This window comes from Scardinius erythrophthalmus, assembly GCF_964197995.2.
Source record: "Scardinius erythrophthalmus genome assembly, chromosome: 12".
Classification (NCBI taxonomy): domain Eukaryota; kingdom Metazoa; phylum Chordata; class Actinopteri; order Cypriniformes; family Leuciscidae; genus Scardinius; species Scardinius erythrophthalmus.
This window is the reverse complement of record NC_138232.1, coordinates 5,448,769-5,470,591: the sequence shown is the minus strand read 5'-3', so window position 1 is coordinate 5,470,591 and position 21,823 is coordinate 5,448,769. Positions and strand designations below refer to the sequence as shown.

At 36.9% G+C, this 21,823-nt stretch overlaps 1 protein-coding gene across 1 annotated transcript in view; it reads right to left on the bottom strand.

Annotated features, from left to right (window-relative positions):
- Window positions 1–21,823, bottom strand: part of ptprt (protein tyrosine phosphatase receptor type T) — a gene marked incomplete at its 5' end in the record, with an annotated part of 249,208 nt that overhangs the window by 150,196 nt on the left and 77,189 nt on the right. Inside the window, 4 exons of the mRNA XM_081380101.1 lie at window positions 6,842–7,016; window positions 8,103–8,218; window positions 9,854–9,935; window positions 15,690–15,961. Of these exons, the coding sequence (XP_081236227.1) occupies window positions 6,842–7,016; window positions 8,103–8,218; window positions 9,854–9,935; window positions 15,690–15,961 (645 nt within the window). The remainder of the gene's footprint in view (window positions 1–6,841; window positions 7,017–8,102; window positions 8,219–9,853; window positions 9,936–15,689; window positions 15,962–21,823) is intronic.

Here is a 21,823-nt window from a genome sequence, read left to right as displayed (position 1 = left end):
ATGTTTTGCCAATGAGTCAGGCATGATTTTACTTCTCTAGTAAATGTATCTTGCATTAAGGATGTTATTTTTCTGCAAGTCTACTTAGTCTTCATATCTTCGGGTCAAGCTTTTGGCCCTTCCAGCTCAGCTAACATTGAAAGTTACGCCCCCAGCAAGTTCTCTTTATTAATTGTCAGTGTCTGGCTGGAATGATGCCACTCATGCCATCCACGCTGCCCCCACCCTCTCCCCCTGGACTGAATCCCTGGCACCGCATGCATTAATTAATGCATATTTCATTTAGCATGCCTGTGCTGTGCAGCATATTGCTTTGCACTCTATTCATTTCCCCAGGGAAATGATGTTATACATCACCCCTCTGCTGGCTCTCCTAATCACACACATATTCAGACGCATCCACACACCTCTGAATTCCCAGGATGACACTGGAACCTCTGAGCACCTGAGGCGCTCACAGCCTGAGGGATACTGCCCCATTGTGAAACACCCCTCCCAGGACATGCTCAGTAAGGCCAGATGGCAGTGATCGCTGGCAAAGAAAGCAACGCTCAAGAAATCATGCATGCAGCCACTATAAGTGACACCTCTGTTAGCTTCTATATTTGGCATGTAAATCAGACGCATACTAATACTACAAGAAAATCTGTTTGGATGAGTCACAGAAAATAGCCAATATATGCAAATGATAATACTCTAAATCAATACACAATTTCACATACTAAACTACTGTATATTAGAAACATTGTTTATCACAATTATAATTAATAATCATAGATATTTAATGAACGTGGCAGTCTTATTTCAAGTTGTTGCAACCATTTCATAAAATCAATAAACCATAAGTTTGATTTAGTGCCCAATAAAACCACTGTTTGGGTTCCTCTGTTAAGGTTCACGGAATTTTAAATTGATAGATTACTTTAAGCATATTTTTAATAAATGAGATTTACTATAAAATGTTAATCAGTGCGGAATCTTTAATTTAACACAGGTATCCTTGAAATACACTTAGTTACATCCCTAGTTTGCTGTAGTTACTCGGAAATGCAAAATGTACACTTGCAATTCATTCACAAATTAGTGACCTTTAATAAAATGTGGAATTCAAGCAATCACTGTTTAAACACTTGAAATGACAGATTTGACAACAGCCATGAAAACAGTTCACCTGCATGCCTAACATTGTATCACAGGATAATATTATGTTGAACTTATTTGCATACTTGCAAATGCTTAATGAATAACTCTACTGTGCTTTATAAATATAGCTTCATAAGATGACCAAAATGTACTTGAAAATCCATATCATGAAAGCTATAACCAATCAAACACTACTGTTCAAAAAGTTTGGGGTCATGTTTTTGAAAAATGTCTCTTATGCTCATCAGGTGGCATATATTTGATTAACAAATGCAGTAAAAACAACAACATTGTGAAATAAAATATATTTTAAAATGTAATTTTTATTATTATATTATATTATATTATATTATATTATATTATATTATATTATATTATATTATATTATATTATATTATATTATATTATATTATATTATATTATATTATAACTCCAGTCTTTGGTGTCACATACATGCTATTCAGAAATTATTCTAATATACTGATTTGCTGCTCAAGAAACATTAATTATTATTAACAGCTGCTGTTTTTATCATTTTGAGGAAAACAATTTTTTCTGGATTCTTTAATGAATAGAAATCCATTTATATAATATATAAATGCATCCTTGCAGAATAAAAGTATACATTTCTTTAAACAAACGAAACTTTCGAATGGTACAGTCTATATAATGAATCGCATCACGCATACAGTCTAAAATGTACATTTTTAAATTGTGAACAGTATATGCAAACTATTCGAGGTATTAACAAACAATTGAACGAATGATGATTGTGGTTTGAATGAGGTTTTTAGTTGGTTCTTGAGCTAAAGTTTCTATTTTCCTTTTTTTTCCCAAAATGATCCTGGGACAACCAGGTCTTGGAGAGCAGATAAAGGACTTGAAACTGTCCCGCAGTGTTCACTCTAGCAGCAACAGCAATGCTAAATCATCTGCAAAGAGAAGCTTTAGATTCGCTGTCATGCTGGGTACACCTGGGAAATCCAGAAACTCCAACTGTAATGCAGGTTTGTCAGGCCTTAAACTTACTTTTACTGTCTGAGTCAAAGTTTCATTTCTTCTTGAATTGGTGCTTTGATTCAGAGTTTAATGTGCATTGACAATTATATACGCAAGTCATATCTGTATATGCACATAACATAATGGAAATAGGTTATACATGGGCAGTCTTACACAAGAACAGTCAAAAGTGAAGCCTAAGTAATAAGAAAATATTAACACTCATATATGTCCTCTCAAAGTTCAACCAATTGTGTTAGCTTGAGACGAAACAATCTGTTTTGTCTAATGGCAGAAGAGGTTTGGGAAACCTATTTGAAAACATTATTTCTGCAATTTCACAAGGGCCACAACAATTGCACACTTCACCTTAAATGATTAGTCAATTAAATATAAAATCCACCAATAATTGTTCAGTCTACCTTAAACATATATTGTTTTACAGTGATCTCATTAGTATTCATAGATACTCATACATTTTTACATTTGAATAGACACTGATACATATAATATCAACATATGGATAGCTTCTTATGCATGACTTCACAGAAATACAAAATCCTCTGTTTAGGTTTAAAGAATATTGAACAGATAGATTCATTTTAGCGTATTCCTAAATAGTGAGACTTATTAAATATGCTTAGCACCCACAGTTAGCACCCACATATAACTAATTTGGCATTTAAAAAAAAAAACAACAACAATAATATATCAGTCTAAACTCATCATGAAACAAATTGTGTGCTGCAAATACACTTTACAAAGGGATGATGTTGAATTACAGGCCAAACGATGTTCTAGTACTTTATAAAAAGCCAATTTAACTAATCTATTGCTATCTGAAATGAATAATAGCACCTAATAAAGACTAAAGACAATTAGCGGTGATGTCTCTGCAGTGATTAAAGGGTTTAATCATGTCTTTTTCCAAAAACAGCTGTGAGAACCTGCTGGATTTGAGCTATTTCTCCTTTTTTTCTTTCCAACTGCCATATTTTAAGACATGCTAGAATCCCAGGCAAAGCTTGTCAGGGGTAGAGAGCACCACTAAAGATGTTTTTGGCCATGCTAATCACACACAGTACAGCTACAGCCAAACAGATGCTAGCAATTTTCTCAAGTTCAGTGACCACAACCACACGCTAACAAGCCTTGCAGAAATGGACCAACACTTTTTGCTATTTCTGTCGGTACAATGTCTTTGTAGCGAAGCGGAGGCTCTACCCCATTATATTAAGAAACAGAGAGAATCAAGGCCTCTGTACTAGTCGTTAGCAATGCTAGCTGAAATAATGAAGACTCTGTGGGTAACAATTCAGGAGGAATCCTGCTGCTGATGGTTGAAGCTAGTTAGAAGTGCTGTATTGTGGGCTGTGTTTGTGTGTGTGTGTTTTAGCATCTCTCAACGTGCACGGCAGCATTTGAAAGCCAATGTCCCTGTACACTGGGACACATTTATGAAATGTGAGTTATAGTAATTTGCATAAAATCAAAGTAAACTTTCTGCATACATATAGGTTTTTCAGGACACAGCGCATTTTCAGGACACATTCAGGACACATTTTACAATTGCAGAATGCAATTGTAAAATGTAAAAAAAAAAAAAAATTGCATCATTATAGCAAAATCTTTTGAACTTATTTGCATACTTGCATACTTAAAATGTATTTTTTTATTATTATATTATATTATATATTTGCATACTTATATATATTCTGCTTGATTTTTCAAATAAAGTAAATTAATTAAAATGGTCAAGAAGTGCAATGAACAAATGCTAAACTAAATCAAAGTAACTTTTGATTTTGCTTAAAACTTAACTGAACTTAAACTAAATTAAACTTTAGATTAATATTTTAGTAAGCAACTGCTAAATTACACTGCACAATAATAGTCAACTGTTATTGCGATATTTTATTTAAAGTCCTCATGTAGTCAATAATTTCAGCCCGGTCTCACCCCAAAACGTCACATACTGACGCGTCTTGACCATACGGCAACATACGACGAAAAGGGTACCCCTAAAACTTCCATATGAGACGAAGACATAAGCGCACCAGCAGCGCCTCTTAGCGGTACCCTAACGCATACCTAAACCTACCCATAACCCGAATCGTCACATATGGACGTTTTAGGGGTACCCTTTTCGTCGTATGTTGCCGTATGGTCAAGACGCGTCATTATGTGACGTTTGGGGGTGAGACTGTGTTAATAATTTTATCCCTTAAAACTCAGCTTTGATCACAAAAAATTTTTTTCCTGTGAAAAAATGCTTAATGCCTTAAAATAGCTTGAATGTAACTCTACACCCTTGCTTCATTTAGTATACACAGATCCATAAATAAGCAAATTAGCCCCGCCTCCACCCACTCACACGCGCTCAAAGATCCACTCAGTCAACTTTACTGAAGTAAACGCTCGCTGCACAATGGTTTCGCTCCTTACAACGTCAGACACATAATGGTAATTAATATGATTAGCCTTTTGCTTGATTATGTTATCGAACAGCTAATAATGTACAAACCATGCTCCCGTTTGCCATCTCAGAGTCAGACAGCTGCCTTCTAAAAATAACTATCCTTACAAACGCTTTGAACAACTTAGAACGTCAGTGGAGAAAGGCATATAGTTCATCATTACATCGTAATATACATCATATACATAATTCACCTGCTATATTGCTAAATGTACCCGATTTTTCATATCAACAGAAAAATATACCGGGATAACCTGGCTTCTTCTTGAGACTCCACTGCTTCAGAGAATAGTTAATGATATGCTAAAGCCCGCCGGCACGTTGACGTGATTGGTTACAAGGTAGTTTGGAAACACCAAGAAACGGCAGAGATTTTAAACCGAACATTATTTTTTTTATTAAATATTCGTTTTTTTTATATTAATATATAAATAAATATAAAATTGTGAAATATATAGATATAGATTTTTATTAACATCTGCATTTTTATAGCCAACCAAAAACAACCAAACATCTAGGCCAGTGGTTCTCAAAGTGTGGGGCGCGCCCCCCAGGGGGGGCGCAAGGTTACTGCAGGGGGGGCGCGGGAGATCAGCAAAAAATAAATAAATAAAAATACAGCCGTTACGTTACTACGGCATTCAAGTGCGTGAAAGCGGTAGTGAAAGCGCTCTTCTTTTATAAAGCGGCAACGAACGGCAATGAATCGTTCTTCTTCAGACCGTTGGAACAAGCCCAACATAGAAGTTGCTCGCCAAAGAAAAAAACCTCTTCAGCGGACCGAATCACGAGCTGCTATTGTGAACGCGGCACTCCGCTGCTGTGCGCGCTCTGGTGAGAAGACCAACCAGAAGCTGAGCTCGTGAGGCACTCTCCAAAGCTGCTATATATTAACTTTTAATTATAAATGAAAAGTTTAAGTTCTGGTTTATTATTCTCTCTTACTGTTGATTCAATGACATGACAAATTAAAACTATTCCTGTTTTTCATTGCACGTTTTTATTTTATTTTGTAATTTTTTATTTTTTATTTTTCAAGGAGAAATACAGAAAGCAGGCCTTCAATAATTTCCTAAATCAGAGACACTTGTAAGTTTATCATTGCACGTTTTTCATTGTAAAAAAACATATTTATTATTAATTTTTTTTGGGAGGGGGGGCTCAGATTTTTTTAAAGGTTTAAAGGGGGGCGTGACCAAAAAAGTTTGAGAACCACTGATCTAGGCAACAATGCTTCTTTTTCCTTTGCTGTGATTGGCTAATCAACATGAGGAGGATGGCTGTTGTCTAGGGTTTGTTCACACTTGTGGTTCAGTTTGCTTGATTGGGACCAATAAAAAAGAAAACATTTAGTACTGGTCCGATTAGCATTCACTTTGGCATTTTTATCACCGAACCTAAAGGCATAGAGATATGTTCACAACCTGATTGGTCGGCTTTTATTACATAACTTACCGGGTGTCAAAAACAATGCTGTGTGCTGGGCTAAATGTATTCATTGTATGTTCGTAGCCTACATATGATGGTATTTAGACCAGCTGAGAACTCGTGAAGAGCTTATAAAACGTGTAAAGGAGTCAAAACAGTGACATGAATCCCTCCGTCACACACACAAACACAGATCTGCAGTGAGGAGATGCGGTTCTGATGTCTGTACTGAACTGTGATGGGCAACTTCATGACTATGACGAGAAAAAACAGCTATGGTTGAGCATTCTGTCCTTTTTAGGGTCGCATCTTGTGACATCATGTCCTGTTTTTGGTTTGTTTACATGTCTTTGGACTGTGTCACGTTCATATTTAATTCGAACCGCACCAGAGTTCGTTTGTAAGTGGAGCGAGACTCATCTTTTCAGCGTTCTCGGTCCGCTTGTTTAGTGCACAACAGGGTTCGGATGGCAGCATTCACACTTATTCAAATGAACCGCACTTTCAGAGCAATCGCATCAGAGTTTGTTTTAATCCAACCAAACATGCCAAGTGTGAACACACCCTTAGATACAGCCAGTCAGCCAACAGAATTAAATAGCTTTTAATGTGGCCAAGTAAAAGACTGACAATCGTCTTTGACAATTGAAGAGCACATCAAATACTATAAGAAAGTAAGAATATTTCATAGGCCAAAACATAATTGGATTATTATTACAAATTACCAATCACCGTTTGGAAAGAACAAATCCTTTAGAACCAGTGACATACATGCTTTCAGGTGTCCATACGCACCTTTGACGCTCAGCTCAGCGTAGTTGGACACACCAGATCCTCCATCGGAACGAATCACGCAGCGGTAACGGCTGGTGCTCCGCTGTGACGTGTCTGTTACGCTAACGGTGGCGGAGAATCGCCGATGGTTCACCACACGGGTTACCATGAGAGACGTGTCTTTACCGTTCCATTGCTGAAAGACAGGAAAATTATCATCCTTGCAAAATCTTATAACTGATAAGAAGCACACATAATATGTTTGAAAGATATTTTACAAGTCCATAGTGTCACATCAAGGACAGAGGCACAAGCTCTTATAACACACTGTACACAGTGAGAACTGGTGTTATATCTTCATGTCTCAGAGCTGTTGCACAGGATTGATGGAGGCTTAAGGTCTCCAGCCAAGGGAACAAGTCATTTTATCCAAGACTTCATGAACACCGACACTGGCTTAGAAATCTTGCTGACAAAAATCTCCAACAAGTTATTAAGTTTCCTCAAGTGATGTGTTCAAGGTTCAAAACCTCCCAACGCACACACATAATAAAGCATAGAGATTTAAAAAACATGTTAAGCATGTATCACCAAACCAGGGCCTTGTCCACACTAATATGTTTTTCATTTGAAAACGCATCTTTTTCTCTTCACACTGAGACAGCGTTTTTGTTCTGCCAAAAAACGCAGTTTTCACGTTGTAGTTTTAGAAAATGATGACGCATATTTAGTCATGTGACACATATTGAACCGATAGATATGTATGTTTATACCGCTATTGTGCCTGTTATGTGCTATTCACTTTTGCACTGTTGCTAAAGATATGTTACTTTGTACACTTCTTATTGCAGTCCTGCAAAGATGACAGAAAATGTACTCGTTAAATTTAAAATTGCGTTTTAGACCAAACATGTAATGGTGACTGAGTGCGACCAGGACGCATCAGTGAATGGTGAGATATTTTGCTAAATAAAATGATCCTGCCAGAAGAAGAGCTTTATTATGTATGTTCCGTCTGTATCATCTCAGTGAGCTTTTATGAGGTTGTACGCATGCACAGTAAGGTGAATTTAGCTTTTTCCGACGTTTCAGTGTGGATGAGAAACATTTGGAAAACGCTAGTGTGAACGGAGAGTGTTTTGAAAGGAAAACGCCATTTTCAAATGTATCCGGATTAATGAAGACATAGCCCAGGTTTGGTGTGTCTATGAATGTTTTTATAGGTTTTATAGGTTGTTGTCCCTTTGTGTGGGAAGTGTGTGAGGTTGTGTGCATAACTCACCTGTAGCCAGAGTTTGTCATGTTGTGACCATTTGCCTCCAGCAATACACTGGAAGGTTGCATTCTGTCCCACGTTCACCTCGACATTCTGCAGCCGCAGAAAATGTGGCGTCTTGCCTATTAAACAAAACACATACACCTTCAAAAACATCCCATAGCAGCCATGCAAATGATATAAAGCACAGACACTGATGGTTAACTATTTTGTGCTCCCTAAAGCCACTTGAAACAGGTGTACTTCATCACTTTAGCAATGAACATGTTCCACTAACATTTGACAATCACAAAGTGTTCAGAAACATTTTTATTTTTATTAGTATATTGTTTTAAGGCATATCAATTAATAATTTCAAACCTAACAAACATCTTTTTGTCAAATATTTAGCTTTTCTATCTTTTCAAACAAAATATCAAAACAAATGTCTTTTATTGTACATTTAATGACATTCTGTTTTTTTAAGTGTCCAAATGCTCTTTTGAGCTCTTGTATGTTCTATGATGGTAAACATGGTTCAAATCTGATTGTCCATTTAGAATCAACATCTGAAAACAAGAAATTTAATGGAGCTTGTATTGTATTTAATACTATTTGTAAAATACATTCTCTCTCTTTACAGGTGCATTTGTCTTTAACAACTCTGAACTCAATACAGCGGTCTCCACCCACTCTCCCAGCCAGCTTCATTACCTGTGAATGTACAGTAAGCATTCTGCGCAAAAGCAATATCATTCCTTTTCAATTAAAGTAATTCAGAATATGGATTTCAATTTTAGTACCTCCGCTATAACATGTGGAAAGCATTAAGATTTAATGATGAAATCTTAAAATTGCCCACACATATTCTTATGGCACATAAAGTCTGGATAAGATCTATATTTGTGCCTTTTCAAATCAGCTCTTATTACATTTTTCTTTTTATTCTGGTTGTGTAAAATAAAATACTAGATTACTGCTTACTGTGTAATATAAACTGTACACTATCTACTGTTTTTTAAACATTGCATGTGAAATTAAACTATCCATTATGCAAAGATCCATTGTGTTAAGATGAATTGCTTTGCTTTAGATAAATGTGTCTGCTAAACTGATACATGTAAATGTCACAGTCACGTTACATTAGCTTTCAGTTATCACATAGGCTAGACCGTCCCATTTAACAACACTCGGTTCAACCAATAGCTGTGTCCATGCCTTCGAAGTCCACATCCTTTGAAGGATGCAGCCTCTGAATGCAATAGGTCATCTGAATGAAGGCATGATACGTAAAATGATGTGCCATCGCAACCCATTTTACTTCTGTAATCGGACATAATTCTGAGTGAAATGGGATTTTCAACATGATTTTTATTTTTTTTTAAAGTCAACATTTTTCTGGAATAAGATGCAATGATGAAACATGCACTGTAAGACCGGGGTCTTCTGTAATATGCATTAACCTAATTTCCTCATTGGCACTGCTGGCTTTGCATTAGGGACAGAGAGATCTAGGACAATGGATGTCAAAGGCTAAAGTTCTCCTGTCATAACAAGAATGATGGGGGCTTGAAGTCTGAGCACTCAGCTCTGCAATCTGTCTCCCCCTCTCTCTCGCTCTCTCATCCACAGACTTGCTTGTTTGCTAGCCTTTTCCATCTCTGTTCAACCCTCGATCCACATGAAGTGCTTTTCACAGTAGTTGACAGACTGAGCTCCTACAGCGTAACCAAGACTGTGAAAGTAAGCAGGCGCTGTGTGTGTGTGTGTGTACTCACGGCAAGGGTGGGCCAAAACGTGCATCTCATCCACTGCGATGAACCCAGGATGCCCTTGTACAGATACTGCCTCAAAAATAACCTAAATGAGAGAAGAGGGGAGAGGAAACCAAGCGTTTAAATCAAGTCAGCTTGTTTCAGACTGAACTGAGATGGTCAATTTATTTCAAGCAAGTAAAAAGGATTGAAAATATTCAAATTGGCAAGTCAACAGGAAAGATCTTTTACTAGATTAAAGACCTGTGCCTGGTAGCAAAAACTGCTTAGACTAGTCTTGCAAGTTAGTCACATACATTTTTCCTTCCAGACTGGTCATAACTTTAAGTCAGTTACATAAAAAGGTATCAATTATGAATTATGAATAGCTGAAAAGTTAATTGCTAGTTGGCCAGACTAATCTTAACTTAGCTGCTATAAATTTATATTTTTAAAAATCATTTTAAATTTGAAAGAATAGCAGAGTCCACACCAAAATTATAATGATTATGGCACTGAGGAATGATATCATTGGAATCACCTACAGAACTATTTTTTTTCCAACTTATGAATGATAAAAATATTAATAGCCAATCCGAGTCCCCAAACTTTAAGAAGCTCAAACAATACATAATAATCTGATAATCTCGAGCACACACATACTGTATGGGACTGGCATGGTTTGCATAACATACTGTACATGCCATGTGGTGAAGACATGTGTGGTCTGAACAATGCCCTCTCTCTCTCAGAGCTGCCAAGGGCTGGCACTGGAATGCCAAAACCTGGACACAGGATGCACCCGAGTCCCTGGCTTTCCAAAAAAGGCCTCACTGTGATCAGTCTAGGGACTGAATCTACTTGCCCAGATTCAATTCTCACCATGTTATTCAGGGTGAGATTGTAGAGACTGAAGGTGTGTGTTTTCACAAACCACAACCAGAGAATGTCACGTTTCGGATAAGAACTGTTGTGGAAACTACTTTCAGTAGCTTTAGCTTTGTGTTGTTATTTACTGTAGATTGGTTCTTGATTCCAAACCCTACAAGAGACCAGTGTGAGTGTCCTGCCTCAAGAAAGTCATACAGGTTTGGAACGACTTGAAGTTGAGCAAAATAATGGCTGTATTTTCAATTTTGAATGAGCAAACCCTTTGCATCGTAATTTTATCAGCCTTGCTTCTACTCAAGGACATTGCTGTATTCATAATTTATTCACAGCATTATGGCTGACTCAAATGATCTTTAAAATGGTCATGACATAGGGAAAAAAAATGCTTTTTTAAAACAAGTTCAAACAGAGACAGAATTAATTTGCCTTTTTTCCTTATGCATATCATAAAACTTTACCCTTTAAACACTGTCACGTTGAAAGTGGCACCCTACGATTTAAAATGCATCACGGCAGGAAACGAGTCAATTAATCCAGAGATTCGTTTTGGCAAAATTGGCCACTTATCTGGCAAATTCGTTGCTCTAATCAAACTCTTAGTGGGATATTTTTCAGTATAGTTTATGCTCCCAGGGGCAGATTTTCTAGTAGATATTAGTTCTCGATATTTAACAGGCAATTTATTAAGTTCAACTCAGCAAGAGAAGAGAGTCCTTTTAAAACTTTAAATGCCGTTCGCTGACCACAAACAGGGAACAAGTGTGAATCTCACAGTAACACATTTCAAATTTTTGCTATTGACTTCTATGGGGATCTGTCATTCAGATATCATCTATTCAGTTCTGACTAGTACTGTATATATTCCAACTGTGCCTAGTAGTTATTCATTAGGTACTAGTACTTATTTTTTAGATACTAGTACCTATTACTAGATAGTACCTGTTCAATAGATACTAGTAGTTAGTCATTAGGTACTATTACCTAGATACTAGTACTTATTCAATAGATACTAGTACTTAGTCATTGCATACTAGTACCTATTAAATAGATACTAGTACTTATTCATAGACACAGAGGTGCGTAGTAACGAAGTACATTAACTTCGTTACATTTACTTGAGTATTTTTTTGGAAAAATTGTACTTTTAAGAGTACTGTAGATTTGAATGTGGGTACTTTTACTTTAACTCGAGTACATTTCTAATGAAAAAACTGTACTTTTACTTTGTTACGTTGGGCGACGTTCCTCTCGTTACTTTATTTTAATGCAATATGTGTTAAATGCGTAGTTTATTCCAAGCGCGCTGTATCTTTTTTCTGGGCTTGAGCGGTGCTCAATTCCCAAATGAATCACTCTTTTGAGTCAATTGAATCGTCTGAAGCGATTTCAATTCACACTCGACTCGGAGTCTTAACAGGAAGATTTAAGGACATCAAGAGCGTTGGATGAAGTGGCCGTGGACCTCCAGTACAGTCAAGTGAGAGCAAATCTTTAAATGCATCATATTGTTTGCCAGCGATGAAGATCTTTATTAGTTAAACATCTTCGTAAGCTGTCTGTGAATGAATCATTCCACAGGACGATATATTCGATTTCATTTCACTCAGTTAATACGTTTTACAACCAAACAGATTATTACGCCACGATAGCACAACTAGAAAGTATGACATTACCCGTTTTTACTTATTCAATAGATACTAGTATCTATTTATTAGATACTAGTATTTATTCAAAATGTTACTAGGAAGATTTTTTATTTTACTAGTAAGATTTTTAATTGAACTCTGCAGTGTCGTTCTGACTAGTCATAAAAGATGAGTAAAAAAAAAAACAGTTGTGACTAGGATAAGAAATGTTACTAGTTAAAAAAGATACTAGTGTATAATAAGTACTAGTACCTAACGAATAACTACTAGTATCTATTAAATAGGTACTAGTATAGAATGAAAAGTAATTGTATACAATAAATAAGTACTAGCATCTAATGAATACATAGTAATATTTAAAAAGATACTATTCAATATTGGAATAATTACTAGTCATAAATTATGATATTAAAACAGAATAGCTACTAGTATATATTAATTTGCAGATATCTTCAACCTCATAAGGAACTAGTAAGAAAATATTTAGAGATCTTTTAACAGATCATTACATTAACATGAGTATACTCTCAACCATCCAATCAGAGTTCATATGGTAATTCAGGCTAAACTAAGGCTATAGAAGATTGATTTTTCGTAAGTAACTGGCTCTGTTGGTTTATCTAGAGCTAATTGGTTAGCATGAACACAAGGAAAGATATATGTTTAATATGACATTTGTTTTGAATGTACAGTAGGCTATAATAAAGACTTAACTGCCAATAATAAAATTCAAACAACAGTATAGTAGATCCAAAAACCAGTTCATACATACCAGCCAAACAACCACAATATCCAGAGATTGGGATTTTTGGTGAGCATTCATACAATAACTCCTTACAATCAAAAATTTGGAAAATGAATCTGCGTCTGAGAATGAGAGTCATGTCAAAATAAGAGTATATATGCACTATATTACATATGCCTATTCATTATATATATTTACTCTAATACCAATAAAAAGGTAGGCTATTATTATATTGTTATAAAAACGGCCTTCTGCAATTCAGTCCATTTCCTGTGTCATCTCTTGTTAATATGTTGTTGGTTCATTAATATTCAACATTATTTGCATACTGATTATTTTAATAGTACTAGTATCTTTTAAGGTAAGGATATTGTTGATCTAAAATGTTACTAGTAACTAAAAAATAAGCACTAGTTCTATTTTTTCTTAACAAGTTAGGTATAATTAAATACTAGTCACTATTGAAATAAGTACTAGTACCTAATAAATAAGAACTTGTATCTTTAAAAAAGGCACTAGTACCTAAAGAATAAGCATTAGTATCTAACGAATAGGCACTAGTACCTAAAAAATAAGTACTAGTAGTATGAAAATAGATACAGGTTTTAAGGATTAAATGTTGAAATGGCTTGCCATACTCACATGGTAAAGTAAACAGCCTTTAATGAACTGGGCTAATGTCATGAAGATGAATGGCAGTTCAAAAAGGTTTCTATAAACAATTTTTTTTTTTTAATGAAGAGAACGAGAACGAGAACGAGAACGAGAACGAGAACGAGAACGAGAACGAGTGCGCGCACACACAAAAACAACAACTGACAAACACAGAGTAAAGGTGAGAAACTTAAATACACAGTGATAATGAGGAGATGACAAACAGGTGTGATGATCTGATGAGTGTCCATGACAACTGATGAGTGGCGGGAAAATCAACAAAGGAACTTGTGTGATGAATGAAAACAAACTGACCCTGCGTCTCAATGTCCATACTATCCATCCTAAACAGTATGTAAGATTAAAATAAGTGTGTCCCAAAGCATAGTATGTTGAAAAGAGTATGCCAGAAGTCCCCGGATGGTCTACTATTTCCGGTGTGATATTGTCCACAACCCATTGCGCTTTGGAGGAGGAACTGCAAACACGAGTAAAAAGTGTTAAAAAAACATGCGCGACCGACGGTGAGAGGTTTAGATAAAGGTTTGAGTGACTAATCAAAGTTTAACCTGATAAAAAATATTATATTTCATCTGCAAGAACAATGTGGACTTTTATAAAGATCTGTTTGACCATTTACTTTTAAATGCATCATTATGCATTAATATGAGGAGAGTTTTCTGCATGAAAGACCCGCAGCTGCAGATCAACATGCCTCTGCATTTCTCTCCGATAAGTTGGAAATGAAATGAAATGAAATGTGGAGGACCTTAACTGTGACAAGATGATTGACAGGCCAGTTTATTTTGACAGGATGCGACAGAGAGCAACTGTTAAAGACGCAATTGTATGACGTGATAGTATGTCCCAAAGCTTGTGTACTCTTTTGCTACACACTCAAAAGTATCTATTTTCTCTTCACAAAAAGAGACATACTTTTAGGGGTAGTATAAGTAGGCGAATTGAGATGCAGCGTGAAAGTCCATGAAAGTGAAACTAAAGATGAATAAGTCCAGATAATTGTGACAGGTAAATCGTTAAAACCACTTTTGCGTTTTAAATGAAATTATAATATTTATAATATGCAATTACTAACAATATACTAAATAAATAAATGTATATTAGTGTTATATATACTTATTGATCATATTTACTCTTTGTGAGATTCACCCCAAAAGCACACACACACACACACACACACACACACACAAAAAAAACTCTGATATTGCCTGCTGATCAAACAGATGCCCTCAGCAAATATTGCCTTTAGCAAATATTGGTCTGCTGTTTGCCAAGTGAAGTTCAGTATTCCCAGCACAGGCTAAATATTTGCTCTTCTCATTAGTTAATTCAATTACACTGCTAATCTTATGAGGGTATTTCAATCCACAGATTGATGGGTGAATCTATAGACAGAAGGAAGAGGAGGATAAGAGGCAGAGAGAGAGAGATCTGGGTGTAAAGAATCAAAAGAGAAAAAAAAGGAGGGGGCGAGAGAGTGAGAGGTAATAAGCAAAAAGACAGATCTAAAATTAACAGCTAAAAGCTTATTCACCAGGGCCATTTGTGGATGAGATTAGGGGACAGAGATTGCAGTGGTAATTGGAGTAGAGAGCAATCTACTGCCCCACTCTGCAGTTCAATTGGAGCCATTCACCACAAATATAAGGCAGAAAATAAACTTTAGTCGATTTCAGTGGCCAAGGGGAAAAAATCTGCAGTACATTTAACTGTGCTTGCTATAGGGCTCCATCTTGCTAAAAAGAAAAAAGTTAGTTGTCTTGCTAATCATGACCAAGAGAAGAGGGCAATTATTTGCTCCACTTCCATTGTTAGTGCTTAAGAGCAAAAAATGTTCTTTATTTAAACCAGAAGAAACCCATGAAAAACCCCATGACTCCGGCATTGTTAGCATCATGCTTACCTGGTAGGAGTTGGGCCAAAAGGTGCTGATGGCGAGTTCAGCCTTCACCCAGCCTTCAGTGACGGGTGCTGAGGCATTCCAGATGGGATTCCCCTGTGGTCCACCATCCACTTTTATGTAGACATTCAGGGTTCCGGGACTTGTCCCATCCCGGCTGGACAAGGAGTAGTGGAAGTCTATGCAGTGGGTGTCATTCTCTTTTAGTGTGGGGAGAAGCAGGTGGGCCTTCTGACCTGATGCACGACCTGAAGCATTCACCATCATGAAGGAACCTATAAGAGGAAAACCATGTACAATAGGTCAAACAAACTCAGAGAAACTTAACTGGAAGCAATAGAATAGAATAGAATAGAATAGAATAGAATAGAATAGAATAGAATAGAATAGAATAGAATAGAATAGAATAGAACCCCCCCCCCCTCCTCCTCCTCCTCCTCTTTCTCTTCCTCTAAATGAAAAGGATGTTTTGATGTTCAGTTTCTCATTCTCTTTTCACACACTGAAGGCTACACTGTCATTTTACACAATCATGTTATGGCCTTTTGTGCCTTTGTAAGCAGAATACAGCACATAACTGGCTAACTGCCTGCTATAAAAAACCACATTGAAATTGTAAGTGCTGAGACACTATTTATGAAATGATTCTGCAGACACCTTTTCATCTGTTTTACTCCAATTTTACGAGACAATGTGCAGCCTTATTAGTGCTTTTGTACAAGTCTCTATTAACAACGGCACTGCGTTAGAAAGAAGAAAGAGTGCAGGGCTTTAGAGGATACAAAAAATCATGATTTTTAGTTAAGCTAAAGGCCCAAAGGTGGCTTTTTTTTAAATATAAATTATGGTAATTAATTTCAAGTTATTTAAATATTCCCACAAAAGACTTCAACTTATTCATGTCGGTTAAAAGGTAATCAATCAAAACGCTGGCTATTCAATGGTATTTTTACAACAATTATAGTGCTGGCCTGTTCATGGCTAGGTGACTCAAAGGCCTTAGAAACATTTCAGAAACTGTGTGCATATGCAGCTCCTTTCGCTAGGGACAAATCTAAGCTGTGACATCCAAAAATCTACTATACTCAATATATGCTGCTCGCAAAAATGTTATTTCATCAGAACACACGGCTCAGGGCTCGCAAAATCACCTGCCCGACGTCCCGGGGCTATTGTGTTTTCTAGTCGGGCTTCCAAAATGCATAACCGGCCTGCCCGACGGGCTATCTGAAATAGTGTTCGCGTCAGTCTTGTTATAATCAGATTCAGCACGTTCTTCATCTTCAATCCGCAGCAGCGCCGAGCAGAGCACACGTCAGAAAGAGAGGAAAGGGTGTGTGTGTGTGTGTGTGTGTGTGTGTGTGTGTGTGTGTTCATCTGAGTCTCATTGGTCCGTCACTGCTCGTCAATGTCAGAATATTTGAGATGACCAATCAAATCAAAGTAGGCGGGATTTATGTTCACAGAAGCTGCTGAGCACGAATAGAGAGCCTAAGTCCCGCCCCTACGCTTCCGGCTCATGGGACCTTATTTCGGAAAAAGTATGTATGGTAGTCAATGGCGAGAGACAACTTACCTTTTTATTCCGTCTGAACTGTGCCCTGAATTACACATATGATGTTTGTCAATTTAAAAGATAATTATGAAAGTCAAGAAGTCGCAGTTTGTCATAAAACAGAAGAGTAACATTTAGTTTTAAGTGAAAATCGCTCAATGAACAACATCTCTCGTCTCGCACCCCGGGAATCGAAACAACGAGCAAGATCTGTTGCTCGTATCTGGTACAAAACACTCAGGCATGACAGCGTAACGTTACGATTATAACGTAAGAATATAGATAAAAAGACAGACTTTTTAGCTTCAGTAAAGTTAGCTTCATTCATTGAGAGAAAAGGTATGACGTCACATGTGCGCCTCTTGGGTTTGAAGTCTTTGTAATTACGTATTTTCACAGTCTTATACCTCAACAGTTTTGCATCAAACTGCGACTTTCTTGACTTTAAAATGTATTTTTTAAATCGACAAACATCATATGTGTAATTCAGGGCACAATTCAAACGAGATCAAAATATTTGTTGTCTCGCGCCATTGACTACCATACAATATTTTTCCGAAATAAGGTCCCATGGTGGTCCACCGGAAGGGGAGGGACTTAGGCTCTCTATTTGAGCAGAGCGACTGACGCTTCAGTTTACAGTCAAGTGCGAGATAAGATGTAAGTAGCTAAACTAAACATTTCACATTTGACAGTTTTTTAGGTCATAAATGTGAAACAAATGACAAAAATAATCAGGCAAATGACTTCGTTTGAAACAAATATACTTGTGTTGAATTTCACCATTTTGAACTGAAAATAGGCCTATGTAAGTTAACGTGACTCATGTAATGTAATAATTAGTTTACTGTCACTGTGAGGGGACAAGAAGCATTAACAAAGCCGTTTTCATCATGTTAGGCATAAAATTAATAATGAATGTGTACATGTTGAGAATTAATATAATACAATTTGTAGCCTTCAGTAAATTAAAAAAGTTCAGATTTAGGGGGCAAGATGAGAGAAAAAGAAAGAGTGATGTATAAGAAGTGAGAGCAGGTATTGACAAATAATCTACTGTCTGCTGACATGGTTTTAAAGCTATTGTTATCCAATTTTTTTTACCTTCAAAACATCTTAAAATGCACATCAAAAACATAAAAAATTTCTCAGGGGAGCCCCCGAACACCCCTAACAAGCCTACCTCACATTCGGGACCTCAGTGATGATAAAACCCTGCCATCTGCATGTTAATGAAACTAGTTAATAGTGAGCATTAGACCCTAAACTAAAGTGTTACCTTTTTTTTCCATACTGGTCACACAAATTTCAGTTCAGTTTTTACCAGATGCATATTTGTATTGATAATTTTAATTGGATTATTTTATATCCAGTTGTTGATATTTGTGTTTTGAAAAAGTTTTTGATTCATGTTTTGACTCCTAACCAATTTTCTACATAAAAAATTGTCTTTTTACTTGGGCTAGTAAAATTCATTTTGGGCTACCTAAATCTAAAGAGTGCCTGCCCGAAGGGCTACCAGCGATTTTGAAATTTTGCGAGCCCTGCAGCTACTTCGGAATGCCCGCCAATGCAGAACCAGGCTTTTTGGATCCAGATGGTATACATACGTCAAGCTATGTGCATATGTTAAGGGCTAGGTTAAAACATCACATATGTAGGTCAAAATCAGTCCCAATTTTCCCGACACCTTTCTGCCTGGCTGTGCTAAATTACAGTGCATAATTTGCTAGGTGGGCAGAAGAAGCCATTGCCATAACACCCTATTCATCACAAGTATTATCTAAGACATGACCACAAGACCCGGGCGCATCACATCTATCAATCAACACAACCTTGAGCCCTGGGATGAGGCCAATCAATTCCGCACACTGATCCAATCTAGCGAAGGCCCCCTAAACAGCGGGCTGGTAGTGAACTCGCCTGATTGCATTTCATATTCACCCCTATCGGCCCACGTGCATTTTCCATCAGGTATTCCGAGCAGACATCTATATATTCCCTACCGTTGATGATTGCCAATATATATGTTCGGGCAAAACGAGGCCTTTGAACCAAGAGGCAATTTAGACCGAACCTACAAGCATGCAATCAGCCTTACTACCACGGTCAATACGAGTGTCCTCAATCACACCATCGGCCGCTTCAGTAAATTACACTGTCTTAAGCTGAGCTAATGAGAAATCGGATGTAATGGTTCCATGATAAATAATTCAACACGTTTTATTCCAGGTGGACTGTTGGATGCACAAATCACTCTTGATAAATCAGCCAGCACAAGCATGACAACACTACAAACATGGCTGTGATTGGCAGAGTCTTGCGGTGGGACTTTGCATGAGGATGTCAAATGGAAATGAATGTTTACATCACGAAGAATGCGATGTTGCCGCAGCTCTCGCAGGAAAACAGATTAAAAACATGTAGCCTCTAAATTGCTTTAATGGTATTACCTGATTTCAATTATTTCCAGGAGTCCCAATCCATTGGAGACACTCACATTCACTGTACGTTTCGTTTCTTATGAGTTCTGGGGTGAATCAAAATATTACTTATAGTCTTTTTATATATATATTTGAGAAATACTTACGCATTCTCAAGGGCAACACTATTTGGATGATAATTATTTTTCCTAGAACTGTGGGCACAGATAAACACAGATCAATGGCGATGAAGATTTCTCTCAATACTTACTGCAGAATGAAAATGGCTTCTGGAGTAAAACGCAGCACTTGGCGATCTCCTTTGCTAAAATCGATAGCAATATGAGAGTCTTTCTCAGCTATCAGCAAATGTGCCGTCAAAATAGAGTCCTCAGAAGCTTCACCGAATCACAGCTACACTGCTGGTGATTTAATGTTGTTGACATCAACTAATAACCAACACATGGTTTTCGAGACCAACGACAAGACAGATCCATTATTTTTCTTCTAGGACAGCGCAACAGTCTGTAAAGCATCTTCACAGGGGCCACACAAGGCAACCTGATAAGGTATCGCTTCAGTGCCGCTTGGTTGACAGCTGTCATCTCTGTGTTAATATGAAGAGATGTTATGTGAATTCATTTATGTCTATATGCCCTTGATTGGAAGATTTATCGGTTCAAACATCTAAGAAGCAGTTTTAGAATGGCGTGCAATTCACATCAATCTTTGAGACGCCTGGCCCTTGTGCAGCAATTTCAACTCATTTTCTCTGAGAGGATTCTTCTGCGCGTGACTGCAAAGTACCAAGAGGACTTGCCGGTGAAAGTCATTATTCCCTCTGAGTATTTCCACAGGGAGCTCTTTGCACTAAATGTCACATTCCCGCCATCATAATATGATCCCCAACATGACAAATAGCAAAAACTCTGCAAGTTGTCACTTTAATATGCAATTATGGCAGGTCTTTGTACTTTGGGCCCTCTGCTGCTCAGTCTGATAAAGTCGCGGCATTCCTCATTTCTGCCTGGCAGTTTTATCCCGGGAACAATAAAGTACTTATTTACCATTGAGCCAGGCAAGGGCGGTAATCTGCAATGTACCATGGAAGAGCTAATACGCTGAGAGGAAAAACACAGGGAGGAATAAAAAGGAAGTGAGGAAATAGCCTCAATAGGTGTGACAGCATACAGTATATCATAGATCAGTATCGCTTTGTGGATCCGCAAAAATATATTCAGACAGTATAAAAAAAAAACTTTACGAATACACTACCATTAAAAAAAAATGTGGTTTTCAGTAGATTTCTTTTAAGACATTAATGTTTTTACTCAGCAAGGTCCAATAAAATGTATCAGAAGAAATACAGACTTTTATAATGTTGTTCATTCAATTTCAAACAAAAGATGTTCTTTTGAACATTCTATTCAAAGAATGCTGGGGGAAATCAGTTCCCACAAAACAATCAAGCAGCACAACTATTTCAACACTGATAATAATAAGAAATGTTTCTTGTGCAGCAAATCAGCATATTAGAATGATTTCTAAAGGATCATGTGACACTGAAGACTGGAGTAATGATGCTGAAAATTCAGCTTTGCATCACATGAATAAATTATTATTAAAACATTTTAAATTGTAATAACATTTTACACTATTACGTTTTTTAATGTAATCTTACCAACCTCAGAGTTTTAAATTGAGAAATTGAGGTCCTGTAGCGTGAATGTGAGGGGAAGAATTGGAAAATGCATGCGAAAAGTCACATGATAGGACTACATTGGTTGATTACACTGTGAATGAGATAATTCCCACGTATCATGTTCACAACTGATCCGCAAATAACCTGAGAGGGAAATGGACAGACTAATTGCTAAGTAAACAATTCACCCACTCGGACATTACATTTTGAGTCACATCCAAAATGACTTATGAAACACACAGTGAGTCAGTTTGTAGTGACTTCTCAGCTTGGTTAATACTTTTGTGTGTAAACCTGAGGAAGGTCAGCTGACCGAAACACTGCAAATAAAAATTTGTGATGATGCAAGCTTGAGTATTTATACTTTTTTTCAAACAAATAAATAAATGTGTAAAAACCAGATACATCTGGGACTTCAATTTACATAAAACTAAATAAAAACCCACACAGTTTGCCT